At 62.2% G+C, this 13740-nt stretch overlaps 1 protein-coding gene across 1 annotated transcript; it reads left to right on the forward strand.

The window, feature by feature from the left end:
• Positions 1-2466: 2466 nt before the first annotated feature.
• On the forward strand, positions 2467-10932 carry LOC107307046 (thymidine phosphorylase). Its single transcript, XM_085535805.1, has 3 exons — positions 2467-2729; positions 9118-9320; positions 10783-10932. The coding sequence occupies exons 1-3, from the start codon at positions 2603-2605 to the stop codon at positions 10915-10917; spliced, it is 465 nt and encodes a 154-aa protein (XP_085391931.1). The 5' UTR covers positions 2467-2602; the 3' UTR covers positions 10918-10932.
• The last annotated feature ends 2808 nt before the right edge of the window (positions 10933-13740 follow it).

The raw sequence follows: 13740 nt of genomic DNA on the forward strand, positions 1-13740 counted from the left end.
TCGAAGGAGGGGGGGGTCTATGGAGGTGGGGGGGGGCAAGGGACGGGGGTGGGTGATCAGAGGGGGGGTGTCGAGGGAGGGTGGGGGTCAAGGGAGTGGTGGGGGTCGAGAGGGGTGGGGGGAGGCACAGTGGGGAAGCAAGGGATGGGGGGGTCGAGGGAGGTGGGGGGGGGATCAGAGGGGGGGTGTCGAGGGAGGGGGGGGGTCAAGGGAGTGGGGGGGTTCGAGAGGGGTGGGAGGGGGGGCACGGTGGGGGGACAAGGGAGGGGGGGGGTCGAGGGAGGTGGGAGAGGGGGGAAGGGGGGCAAGGATGGGGGGGGGTTGCCGAGGGAGGGGGGGTCAAGGAAGATGGAGGGGGGGTCAAAGGAGGGGGGGTGTCGAAGGAGGGGGGGGTCAAGGGAGGGGGGGTCGAGGGAGGTGGGGGGGGATCAGAGGGGGGGTGTCGAGGGAGGGGGGTGGTCAAGGGAGTGGTGGGGGTCGAGAGGGGTGAGGGGAGGCACGGTGGGGGGGCAAGGGAGGGGGGGGTCGAAGGAAGTGGGGGGGGGTCGAGGGAGGTGGGGGGGAGGTCAAGGGAAGGGGGGATCGAGGGAGGTGGGGGTGTCCGAGGGAGGGGGGGTCGATGGAGGTGGGAGGGGGGTCGAGGGAGTGGGGCGCCGAGAGAGATGGGAAGGGGGCGCGGAGGGGGGGTCAAGGGAGGGGGGGGTCGAGGGAGATGGGGGGGGGATCAGAGGGGGGGTGTCGAGGGAGGGGGGGGGTCAAGGGAGTGGTGGGGGTCGAGAGGGGTGGGGGGAGGCACAGTGGGGGGGCAAGGGAGGGGGGGTTGAAGGAAGTGGGGGGGGTCGAGGGAGGTGGGGGGGTCGAGGGAGGTGCGAGGGGGAGGGGGTGGGGGGTCGAGGAAGGTGAGGGGGAGGTCAAGGGAGGTGAAGGGGTCAAGGGAGGTGGGAGGGGGCGCAGGTGGGGGATCAAGGGAGGTGGGGGGGGGTCCGAGGGAGGGGGGGTCGATGGAGGTGGGAGGGGGCGCGGGGTGGGGAGAGGTCGAGGGAGAGAGGTGTCAAGGGAGAGGGGGTCGAGGGAGGTGGGGGTGGGGTCGAGGGAGGGGGGGAGGGTCGAGAGGGGTGAGGGGAGGCACAGTGGGGGGGCAAGGGAGGAGGGGGTCGAAGGAAGTGGGGGGGGGTCGAGGGAGATGGGGGGGGTCGAGGGAGGAAGGGGGGAGGTCAAGGGAAGGGGGGGATCGAGGGAGGGGGGGTGTCCGAGGGAGGGGGGGTCGATGGAGGTGGGAGGGGGGTCGAGGGAGTGGGGCGTCGAGAGAGATGGGGAGGGGGCGCGGAGGGGGAGTCAAGGGAGGGGGGGTCGAGGGAGATGGGGGGGGGTTGAGGTGGGGGGGCCACGGGGATGGGACGAGCGCCGGTCGCGTCTCGCGTGGGGCCGCCCCCCCCCCCCCCCTCATTTCCGTGCCGCTCCGGCCCGTCGGGTCGCTGCCCGTCCCCCCCCCCGACCTCACGCTGTTCCCCCCCCCCCCTTCTTTGTACCCCCCCCATCACAGCGGGGCTTCTGCCCCCCCACACGAGTCCCCACGCGTCCCCAATCCCCCCCCTCCATGATTCCCCCCCCGTTCAAGATCCCCCCCCTCCATGACCCCCCACCCCAATGATCCACCCCCGTCTATGATCCCTCCCCTCCATGGCCCCCCCCATCCATGACCCCCCCCCATCCATGGCCACCCCCCATCCGTGACCCCCCCCATCCATGATCCCCCCCCTCCATGATTCCCCCCCATGATTCCCACCCCAATGACCCCCCCCCTCCATGATCCCTCCCCTCCATCATCTCCACCCCGTCCATGACCCCCCCCAATCCATGATCCCCCCCATCCATGACCCCCCCTCCATGATTCCCCCTTTCCCATAGCCCCCCCGTCCACAATCCCCCCCCCTCCATGATCCGACCCCTCCATGACCCCCCGCCGTCCACGACGCCCCCCCCAATGATTCCCCCATCCATGACCCCTCCCGTCCATGTTCCCCCCCCACTCCATGATTCCCCTCCTTCATGATCCCCCCCGTCCATGATCCTTCCCCTCCATGCCCCCCCCCCATCCGTGACCCCCCCCATCCATTATCCCCCCCCTCCATAATTCCCCCCCTCCATGATTCCCACCCCAATGACCCCCCCCTCCATGATCCCTCCCCTCCATCATCTCCACCCCGTCCATGACCCCCCCACTCCATGATCCCCCCCATCCATGACCCCCCCCCATGCCCCCCCCGGTTCCTACTCGGCCCTTTGCCCCCCCGCCCCCCCGTTTCCCCTCACGCTCCTCCTTCCCCCCCCCCCCCTCCCCCCCGCAGCCCTTCGTCCCCCCCCGCGTGGATCCGCCCCCCCCCCCCCACGGGGCCGCGGTCACCGCCACCGACCCGGGGTTGTGGGGGGGGGGTCGATGCGGGGCCGTCCCAGCGCCGGGCACCGGAGGGGGGGGTGTAGGGGGTGGGGGGCAGGAGCGGGGTGCGCAGCCCCAACCCCCGCAGCTCCGCTCCCCGCCCCCGGGACAGAGTCCAGAGCCGGGACGGCTCCGGGGCGGGACGCGCTGCGGGGTCGGTGCGGGATGGAGCGAACGGAGCCGGTACCGGAGCTGATCCGAAAGAAACGGGACGGGGAGCGGCTGCGGGACAACGAGATCCGCAGCTTCGTGAGAGCCGTCACCGACGGCACCGCGCAGCAGGGACAGATCGGTGCGGGAACGGGGGCGGGGGGAACGGGATCGGGAGGGAATGGGATCAGTGTGGGAATGGGATCGGGAGGGAATGGGATGGGGGGGAATGGGATGGGGGGGAACGGGATCAGGGGGGAATGGGATCGGGAGGGAACGGGATCAGGAGGGAATGGGATCGGGAGGGAACGGGATCAGGAGGGAATGGGATCAGGAGGGAATGGGATCGGGAGGGAATGGGATTGGGAGGGAATGGGATCGGTGCAGGAATGGGATCGGTCCAGGATTGGGATTGGGGCAGGATTGGGATCGGTGTGGGAATGGGATCAGGAGGGAATGGGATCAATGCGGGATGGGGATCAGTGCGGGAATGGGATCGGGAGGGAATGGGATCGGGAGGGAATGGGATCGGGAAGGAATGGGATCAGTGTGGGAATGGGATCAGGAGGGATTGGGATCGGGAGGGAATGGGATCGGGAGGGATTGGGATCGGGAAGGAATGGGATCAGTGTGGGAATGGGATCGGGGGGGAATGGGATCGGGAGGGAATGGGATCGGGGGGGAATGGGATCGGGAGGGATTGGGATCGGTGCAGGAATGGGATCGGTGCAGGAATGGGATCAGTGCGGGAATGGGATCGGGAGGGAATGGGATCGAGAGGGATGGGGATCGGGAGGGAATGGGATCGGGAGGGATTGGGATCGGGAAGGAATGGGATCAGTATGGGAATGGGATCGGGAGGGAATGGGATCAGTGTGGGAATGGGATCGGGAAGGAATGGGATCAGTGCGGGAATGGGATCGGGAGGGAATGGGATCGGGAGGGAACGGGATCGGGAGGGAATGGGATCGGGGAGGGAATGGGATCGGGAGGGATTGGGATCGGGAAGGAATGGGATCAGTGTGGGAATGGGATCGGGAGGGAATGGGATCGGGAGGGAATGGGATCGGTGCGGGAATGGGATGGGGAGGGAACGGGATCGGGAGGGAATGGGATCAGTGTGGGAATGGGATCGGGGGGGAACGGGATCGGGAGGGAACGGGATCAGGAGGGAATGGGATCGGGAGGGAATGGGATCGGGGGGGGAATGGGATCAGTGCGGGAATGGGATCGGGAGGGAACAGGATCGGGGCGGGAATGGGATCGGGAGGGATTGGGATCGGGAGGGAATGGGATCAGTGTGGAAATGGGATTGGGGGGGATTGGGATCGGGAGGGAACGGGATCGGGGGGGAACGGGATCAGGAGGGAACGGGATCGGGAGGGAACGGGATCGGGAGGGAATGGGATCAGTGTGGAAATGGGATCGGGGGGGAACGGGATCGGGAGGGAACGGGATCAGTGCAGGAATGGGATCGGTGCGGGAAGGGGATCGGTGCGGGAACGGGATCGGGAGGGAACGGGATTGGGAGGGAACGGGATCAGTGCAGGAATGGGATCGGGAGGGAATGGGATCGGAAGGGAACGGATCGGGAGGGAACGGGATCGGGAGGGAATGGGATCGGGAGGGAACGGGATCGGTGTGGGAATGGGATCAGTGTGGAAATGGGATCGGGAGGGAACGGGATCGGGGGGGAATGGGATCGGGAGGGAATGGGATCGGGAGGGAACGGGATCGGGAGGGAACGGGATCGGTGTGGGAATGGGATCAGTGTGGGAATGGGATCAATGTGGGAATGGGATCGGGGGAGATTGGGATCGGGAGGGAATGGGATCGGGAGGGAATGGGATCTGGAGGGAATGGGATCGGGAGGGAATGGGATCTGGAGGGAATGGGATCGGGAGGGAATGGGATCGGGAGGGAATGGGATTGGGAGGGAATGGGATGGGGGGGAACGGGATCGGGAGGGAATGGGATCGGGGAGGGAATGGGATCGGGAGGGATTGGGATCAGGAGGGAATGGGATCGGGAGGGATTGGGATCGGGAGGGAATGGGATCGGGAGGGAATGGGATGGGGGGGAACGGGATCAGGAGGGAACGGATCGGGAGGGAATGGGATCGGGAGGGAATGGGATCGGGAGGGATTGGGATCGGGAGGGAATGGGATCGGGAGGGATTGGGATCACTGTGGGATTGGGATCAGTGCGGGAACGGGATTGGGGTGGGATTGGGATCAGTGCGGGAATGGGATTGGGAGGGATTGGGATCGGGGCGGGAATGGGATCAGTGCGGGATTGGGATCGAGGTGGGATTGGGATCAGTGCGGGATTGGGATCGGTGCAGGTTTGGGATCGGGGTGGGTTTGGGATCAGTGCGGGATTGGCATCGGTGTGGGATTGGGATCAGTGCGGGAATGGGATCGGGAGGGAACAGGATCGGGAGGGAATGGGATCGGGAGGGAACGGGATCGGGAGGGAATGGGATCGGTGTGGGAATGGGATCGGGGGGGAATGGGATCGGGAGGGAATGGGATCAGGGGGGAATGGGATCAATGTGGGAATGGGATCAATGTGGGAATGGGATCGGGGGGGAATGGGATCGGGGGGGAATGGGATCGGGAGGGAACGGGATCAATGTGGGAATGGGATCGGTGCGGGAATGGGATCGGGGGGGAACGGGATCGGGAGGGAACAGGATCAGGAGGGAATGGGATCGGGTGGGAATGGGATCGGTGTGGGATTGGGATTGGGAGGGAACAGGATCCGGAGGGAACGGGATCGGGAGGGAATGGGATCGGGAGGGATTGGGATCGGGAGGGATTGGGATCGGGAGGGAATGGGATCGGGAGGAATGGGATCGGGAGGGATTGGGATCGGGAGGGAATGGGATCAGTGCGGGAATGGGATCGGGAGGGAACAGGATTGGGGCGGGAATGGGATCGGGAGGGATTGGGATCGGTGTGGGAATGGGATCGGGAGGGAACAGGATCAGGAGGGAATGGGATCGGGAGGGAATGGGATCGGTGTGGGAATGGGATTGGGAGGGAACAGGATCGGGAGGGAACGGGATCGGGAGGGAATGGGATCGGGAGGGATTGGGTTTGGGAGGGAACAGGATCGGGAGGGAATGGGATCGGGAGGGATTGGGATCGGGGGGGAATGGGATCGGGAATGGGATCGGGAGGGAACAGGATCGGGAGGGAACAGGATCAGGAGGGATTGGGATCGGTGTGGGATTGGGATCGGGAGGGAACGGGATCGGGAGGGAATGGGATCGGGAGGGAACGGGATCAGGAGGGAATGGGATCAGTGCGGGAATGGGATCGGGAGGGAACAGGATCAGGAGGGAACGGGATCGGGAGGGAACGGGATCGGTGTGGGAATGGGATCGGGAGGGAATGGGATCAGTGCGGGAATGGGATCGGGGGGGAACGGGATCGGGAGGGAATGGGATCGGGAGGGAATGGGATCAGTGCGGGAATGGGATCGGGGGGGGAACGGGATCGGGAGGGAATGGGATCAGTGCGGGAATGGGATCGGGAGGGAATGGGATCGGGGGGGATTGGGATCGGGAGGGATTGGGATCGGGAGGGAAAGGGATCGGGAATGGGATCAATGTGGGAATGGGATCGGGAGGGAACGGGATCGGGAGGGAACGGGATCGGTGCGGGAAGGGGATCGGGAGGGAATGGGATCAGTGTGGGATTGGGATCGGGGGGGAACGGGATCGGGAGGGAATGGGATCGGGAGGGAATGGGATCGGTGTGGGAATGGGTTCGGGGGGGGAACGGGATCGGGAGGGAGTGGGATCGGGAGGGAATGGGATCGGTGTGGGAATGGGATCGGGGGGGAATGGGATCGGGAGGGAATGGGATCGGGAGGGAACGGGATCGGGAGGGAACGGGATCAGTGTGGGAATGGGATCGGGAGGGAACGGGATCGGGAGGGAACGGGATCAGTGTGGGAATGGGATCGGGAGGGAATGGGGATCGGGAGGGATTGGGATCGGGAGGGATTGGGATCAGGAGGGAATGGGATCGGTGTGGGAATGGGATCGGGAGGGAATGGGATCGGGAGGGAACAGGATCGGGAGGGAATGGGATCGGTGTGGGAATGGGATCGGGAGGGATTGGGATCGGGAGGGAACAGGATCGGGAGGGAACGGGATCGGTGTGGGAATGGGATCGGGAGGGATTGGGATCGGTGTGGGAATGGGATTGGGGCGGGATTGGGATCGGGAGGGAATGGGATCGGGAGGGAATGGGATCGGTGTGGGAATGGGATCGGGAGGGAATGGGATCGGTGTGGGAATGGGATCGGGAGGGGAACAGGATTGGGGCGGGAATGGGATCGGGAGGGATTGGGATCGGTGTGGGAATGGGATCGGGAGGGATTGGGATCGGGAGGGAATGGGATCGGGAGGGAATGGGATCGGGAGGGAATGGGATCAGTGCGGGAACGGGATCGGGAGGGAACGGGATCGGGAGGGAACGGGATCGGGAGGGAATGGGATCGGGAGGGAACGGGATCGGGAGGGAATGGGATCGGGAAGGAATGGGATCGGGAGGGATTGGGATCAGTGCGGGAACGGGATCGGGGGGGAACGGGATCGGGGGGGAACGGGATTGGGAGGGAACGGGATCGGGAGGGAATGGGATCGGTGTGGGAATGGGATCAGGAGGGAATGGGATCGGGAGGGAAAGGGATAGGGAGGGAATGGGATCGGTGTGGGATTGGGATCAGTGCGGGAATGGGATTGGTGCGGGAACGGGATCGGTAGGGAATGGGATCGGGAGGGAATGGGATCAGTGCGGGAATGGGATCGGGAGGGAATGGGATCAGTGCGGGAATGGGATCGGGAGGGAACGGGATCGGGAGGGAATGGGATCGGGAGGGAATGGGATCAGTGCGGGAATGGGATCGGGAGGGAATGGGATCGGGAGGGAATGGGATCGATGCGGGAATGGGATCGGGAGGGATTGGAATTGGTGTGGGAATGGGATCGGGAGGGAATGGGATCAGTGCGGGAATGGGATCGGGAGGGAACGGGATCGGGAGGGAATGGGATCGGGAGGGAATGGGATCAGTGCGGGAATGGGATCGGGAGGGAATGGGATCGGGAGGGAATGGGATCGATGCGGGAATGGGATCGGGAGGGATTGGAATTGGTGTGGGAATGGGATCGGGAGGGAATGGGATCAGTGCGGGAATGGGATCAGTGCGGGATCGGGAGGGAATGGGATCAGTGTGGGAATGGGATCGGGGCGGGAATGGGATCGGGAGGGAATGGGATCAGTGCGGGAATGGGATCGGGAGGGAACGGATCGGGAGGGAATGGGATCGGTCCGGGATTGGGATCGGGAGGGATTGGAATTGGTGTGGGAATGGGATCGGGAGGGAATGGGATCAGTGCGGGAATGGGATCAGTGTGGGATCGGGAGGGATTGGGATCGGGAGGGAATGGGATCAGTGTGGGAATGGGATCGGGGCGGGAATGGGATCGGGAGGGAATGGGATCAGTGCGAGAATGGGATCAGGAGGGAATGGGATCAGTGCGGGAATGGGATCGGGAGGGAATGGGATCGGGGGGGGAATGGGATCAATGTGGGAATGGGATCGGGAGGGAATGGGATCGGGAGGGAATGGGATCGGTCCGGGATTGGGATCGGGAGGGATTGGAATTGGTGTGGGAATGGGATCGGGTGGGAATGGGATCAGTGCGGGAATGGGATCAGTGTGGGATCGGGAGGGACTGGGATCGGAGGGAATGGGATCAGTGTGGGAATGAGATCGGGGCGGGAATGGGATCGGGAGGGATTGGGATCGGTGTGGGATTGGGATCGGCGTGGGAATGGGATCGGGAGGGATTGGGATCGGGAGGGAATGAGATTGGGAGGGATTGGGATTGGTCCGGGATTGGGATCGGGAGGGATTGGGATTGGTGCTGGATTGGGATCGGGGCGGGAATGGGATCAGTGCAGGATTGGGATAGGTCTGGGATTGGGATCGGTGCGGGATTGGGATCGGGAGGGATGGGAGGGACCGGGATAGGACCAGGGGCGTCCGGAGGGGATGAGGGGGACCGGGGGGGACCGGGAGGGATCAAGGGTGACTGGGAAGGACCGGGGGGCCCGGGGGGGTCCGGGATGGACCGTCGGCGGTGAACCGACTCAAGGACGCGGCCAAAGGCATCGGTGGGGCAGAAAGGGGTTACGGGGGGTTCGGTGGGACCGGCCAGTTCCGAAGGGGCCAAGGGAGCACGGAGCTGGAGCTTGGATGGGATGGATGGGATGGGATGGGATGGGATGGGATGGGATGGGATGGGATGGGATGGGATGGGATGGATGGATAGGATGGGATGGGATGGGATGGGATGGATGGATAGGATGGGATTATGGGATTATGGGATGGGATGGGATGGGATGGGATGGGATGGGATGGGATGGGATGGGATGGGATGGGATGGGATGGATGGGATGGGATGGGATGGGATGGAGCACGGAGCTGATGGCCGGACCGAACCGGGCCAGGCGCGATGCTGATGGCCGTGAGGCTGCGGGGAATGGACCAACACGAGACGCTGTCGCTGACCCGCGCCATGATGGAGTCGGGCCGGGAGCTGGAATGGCCCCAAGAGTGGAATGGGGTGATCGTGGATAAACATTCCACGGGGGGAGTGGGGGACAAAGTCAGCATCGTGTTGGCACCAGCACTGGCAGCATGTGGGTGTAAGGTGAGAATGGGGGATATTATGGGATGGATGGGATAGTGGGATGGGATGGGATGGGATGGGATGGGATGGGATGGGATGGGATGGGATGGGATGGGATGGGATGGGATGGGATGGGATGGGATGGATGGGATGGGATGGGATGGGATGGATGGGATGGGATGGGATGGGATGGATGGATGGATGGATGGGATGGGATGGGATGGATGGATGGATGGGATGGGATGGGATGGGATGGATGGGATGGGATGGATGGGATGGGATGGATGGGATGGGATGGATGGGATTATGGGATTATGGGATGGGATGGATGGGATTATAGGATGGGATGGGATGGGATTATGGGATGGATGGGAGTATGGGATGGGATGGGGTGGGATGGGATGGATGGGATGGGATGGGATGGATGGGATGGATGGGATGGGATGGGATGGGATGGGATGGGATGGGATGGGATGGAGGTGGAATGGGATGGAGGTGGAATGGGATGGGATGGGATGGGGTGGGATGGGATGGGATGGGATGGGATGGGGTGGGATGGATGGGTTGGGATGGGATGGGATGGGATGGGATGGGATGGGATGGGATGGGATGGGATGGGATGGGATGGAGGTGGAATGGGATGGAGGTGGAATGGGATGGGATGGGATGGGGTGGGATGGGATGGGATGGGATGGATGGGATGGAGGTGGAATGGGATGGGATGGGGTGGGATGGGATGGGATGGGATGGAGGTGGAATGGGATGGATGTGATGGGATGTGATGTGATGGGATGGGATGGGATGGATGGGATGGATGGGATGGGTTATGGGATGGGGTGGGATGGGGATGGATGGGATGGGATGGGATGGGATGGGATGGGATGGGATGGGATGGGATGGGATATTATGGGATGGGATGGGATGGGATGGGATGGGATGGGATGGGATATTATGGGATGGGATGGGATGGGATGGATGGGATGGGATGGGATGGATGGGATGGGATGGGATGGGATTATGGGATGGGATGGAATGGGTTGGGGATGGGATGGGATGGGAGGGATGGGATGGGATGGGATGGATGGATGGATGGGATGGGATGGGATGGATGGGATGGGATGGGGTGGGATGGGATGGGATGGATGGGATGGGATGGGATGGGATGGGATGGATGGGATGATGGTATGGGATGATGGGATGGATGGATGGGATGGGATGGATGGGATGGGATGGGATGGGATGGGATGGATGGGATATGGGATGGGATGGGATGGATGGATGGGATGGTGATGGATGGGATGGGATGGGATGGATGGGATTATGGGATGGGATGGATGGGATGGATGGGATGGGATGGGATGGGATGGGATGGGATGGGATGGGATGGGATGGGATGGAGGTGGAATGGGGTGGATGTGATGTATGGGATGGGGACATAGCGGCCCCATAGGGTCCCTGTGGTCCCAGCTGTGCCGTCCCACAGGTGCCCATGATCAGCGGGCGCGGGCTGGGCCACACTGGGGGCACCCTGGACAAACTGGAGGCCATCCCTGGGTTCTGTGTCACCCAGAGTCCGGAGCAGGTGGGGACACCCATGGGGAGCCATAGGGATCTGTAGGGTGCCATAGGGATCCATAGGGTGCCATAGAGATCTATAGGGTGCTATAGCAATCCATAGAGTGCCATAAGGATCCATAGGGTGCCATAGGGTTCTATAGGGTGCTATAACAATCCATAGAGTGCCATAAGGATCCATAGGGTGCCATAGGGATCCATAGGGTGCCATAGGGTTCTATAGGGTGCTATAACAATCCATAGAGTACCATAAGGATCCATAGGGTGCCATAGGGATCCATAGGTTGCCATAGGGTTCTATAGGGTGCTATAACAATCCATAGAGTGCCATAAGGATCCATAGGGTGCCACAGGGATCCATAGGGTGCCATAGAGATCTATAGGGTGCTATAACAATCCATAGAGTGCCATAAGGATCCATAGGGTGCCATAGGGATCCATAGGGTGCCATAGAGATCTATAGGGTGCTATAACAATCCATAGAATGCCATAAGGATCCATAGGGTGCCATAGGGATCCATAGGGTGCCATAGAGATCTATAGGATGCTATAACAATCCATAGAGTGCCATAAGAACCCATAGGGTGCCATAGGGTGCCACAGGGATCCATAGGGTGCCGTAGGGATCCATAGAGTGCTATAACAATCCATAGAGTGCCATAAGGATCCAAAGGGTGCCAAAAGGATCCATAGAGAGCCATAAAGATCCATAGGGTGCTATAACAATCCATAGGGTGCCATAAGGATCTATAGAGTGCTATAACAATCCATAGGGTGCCATAAAAACCCATAGGGTGCTATAATGATCCAGAGTGCCATAAGAACCCATAGGGTGTCATATGGATCCATAGGGAGCCATAGGGATCCATAGGGTGCCACAGGGATCTATAGAGTGCCATAGGGACCCTAGGGTGCCATAGGGATCTATAGGGTGCCATAACAACCCATAGGGTGCCATAGGAATCTATAGAGTGCCATAGGGACCCATAGGGTGCCATAAGGATCTATAGGATGCCAAAAGGATCCATCGGGTGCCATAGGGGTCCATAGGGTGCCATAAGAACCCATAGGGTGCCATAAGGATCCATAGGGTGCCATAGGGATCTGTAGGGTGCCATAGGGGTCTGCGGGGGGGGGGGTGGGGGGTCGTGGGGTCTATTGGGGCCGTGGGTTCTATTGGGGTCGTGGGTTCTATTGGGGCCGTGGGGTCTGTTGGGGCCGTGGGGTCTGTTGGGGCCGTGGGGTCTATTGGGGCCATGGGGTCTATTGGGGTCTATTGGGGCCGTGGGTTCTATTGGGGCCGTGGGGTCTATTGGGGTCTATTGGGGCCGTGGGTTCTATTGGGGCCGTGGGGTCTATTGGGGCCGTGGGTTCTATTGGGGCCGTGGGGTCTATTGGGGCCGTGGGGTCTATTGGGGCCGTGGGTTCTATTGGGGTCGTGGGTTCTATTGGGGCCGTGGGGTCTGTTGGGGCCGTGGGGTCTGTTGGGGCCGTGGGGTCTATTGGGGCCATGGGGTCTATTGGGGTCTATTGGGGTCTATTGGGGCCGTGGGTTCTATTGGGGCCGTGGGGTCTATTGGGGTCTATTGGGGCCGTGGGTTCTATTGGGGCCGTGGGGTCTATTGGGGCCGTGGGTTCTATTGGGGCCGTGGGGTCTATTGGGGCCGTGGGGTCTATTGGGGCCGTGGGTTCTATTGGGTTCTATTGGGGCCGTGGGGTCTATTGGGGCCGTGGGTTCTATTGGAGCCGTGGGTTCTATTGGGGCCGTGGGGTCTATTGGGGCCGTGGGGTCTGTTGGGGTCTATTGGGGCCGTGGGTTCTATTGGGGTCTATTGGGGCTGTGGGTTCTATTGGGGTCTATTGGGGCCGTGGGTTCTATTGGGGCCGTGGGGTCTATTGGGGCCGTGGGTTCTATTGGGTTCTATTGGGGCCGTGGGGTCTATTGGGGTCTATTGGGGCCGTGGGTTCTATTGGGTTCTATTGGGTTCTATTGGGGCCGTGGGGTCTATTGGGGCCGTGGGGTCTGTTGGGGTCTATTGGGGCCGTGGGTTCTATTGGGTTCTATTGGGGCCGTGGGTTCTATTGGGGTCTATTGGGGCCGTGGGGTCTGTTGGGGTCTATTGGGGCCGTGGGTTCTATTGGGTTCTATTGGGGCCGTGGGTTCTATTGGGGTCTATTGGGGCCGTGGGTTCTATTGGGGTCTATTGGGGCCGTGGGGTCTATTGGGGCCGTGGGGTCTATTGGGGTCTATTGGGTTCTATTGGGGCCGTGGGTTCTATTGGGTTCTATTGGGGCCGTGGGTTCTATTGGGTTCTATTGGGGCCATTGGGTCTATTGGAGCCGTGGGGTCTGTTGGGTTCTATTGGGTTCTATTGGGTTCTATTGGGGCCGTGGGGTCTGTTGGGGCCGTGGGTTCTATTGGGGCCGTGGGGTCTGTTGTGGTCGTAGGTTCTATTGGGGTCTATTGGGTTCTATTGGGGTCTATTGGGGCCGTGGGTTCTATTGGGGTCTATTGGGGCCGTGGGGTCTATTGGGTTCTATTGGGTTCTATTGGGGCTGTGGGGTCTATTGGGGTCTATTGGGGCCGTGGGGTCTATTGGGTTCTATTGGGTTCTATTGGGGCCGTGGGTTCTATTGGGTTCTATTGGGGCCGTGGGGTCTGTTGGGTTCTATTGGGGCCGTGGGTTCTATTGGGGCCGTGGGTTCTATTGGGGCCGTGGGTTCTATTGGGGCCGTGGGGTCTATTGGGGCCGTGGGTTCTATTGGGGCCGTGGGGTCTATTGGGGCCGTGGGGTCCGTTGGGGCCGTGGGGTCTATTGGGGCCGTGGGGTCTATTGGGTTCTATTGGGGCCGTGGGGTCTGTTGG

This window comes from Coturnix japonica, unplaced genomic scaffold (assembly GCF_054131305.1).
Source record: "Coturnix japonica strain WE unplaced genomic scaffold, WE-NBRP24 Scf184, whole genome shotgun sequence".
Classification (NCBI taxonomy): domain Eukaryota; kingdom Metazoa; phylum Chordata; class Aves; order Galliformes; family Phasianidae; genus Coturnix; species Coturnix japonica.

What these genes read in the sequence shown, in the direction of transcription:
- LOC107307046 (XM_085535805.1), top strand. Translation starts at nt 2,603, where the DNA reads ATGGAGCGAACGGAGCCGGTACCGGAGCTGATCCGAAAGAAACGGGAC. An exon ending in CGCGCAGCAGGGACAGATCG is followed by an intron (nt 2,730 to 9,117) that starts GTGCGGGAACGG and finishes GAACCGGGCCAG; the next exon opens with GCGCGATGCTGATGGCCGTG. An exon ending in TGGCAGCATGTGGGTGTAAG is followed by an intron (nt 9,321 to 10,782) that starts GTGAGAATGGGG and finishes GCCGTCCCACAG; the next exon opens with GTGCCCATGATCAGCGGGCG.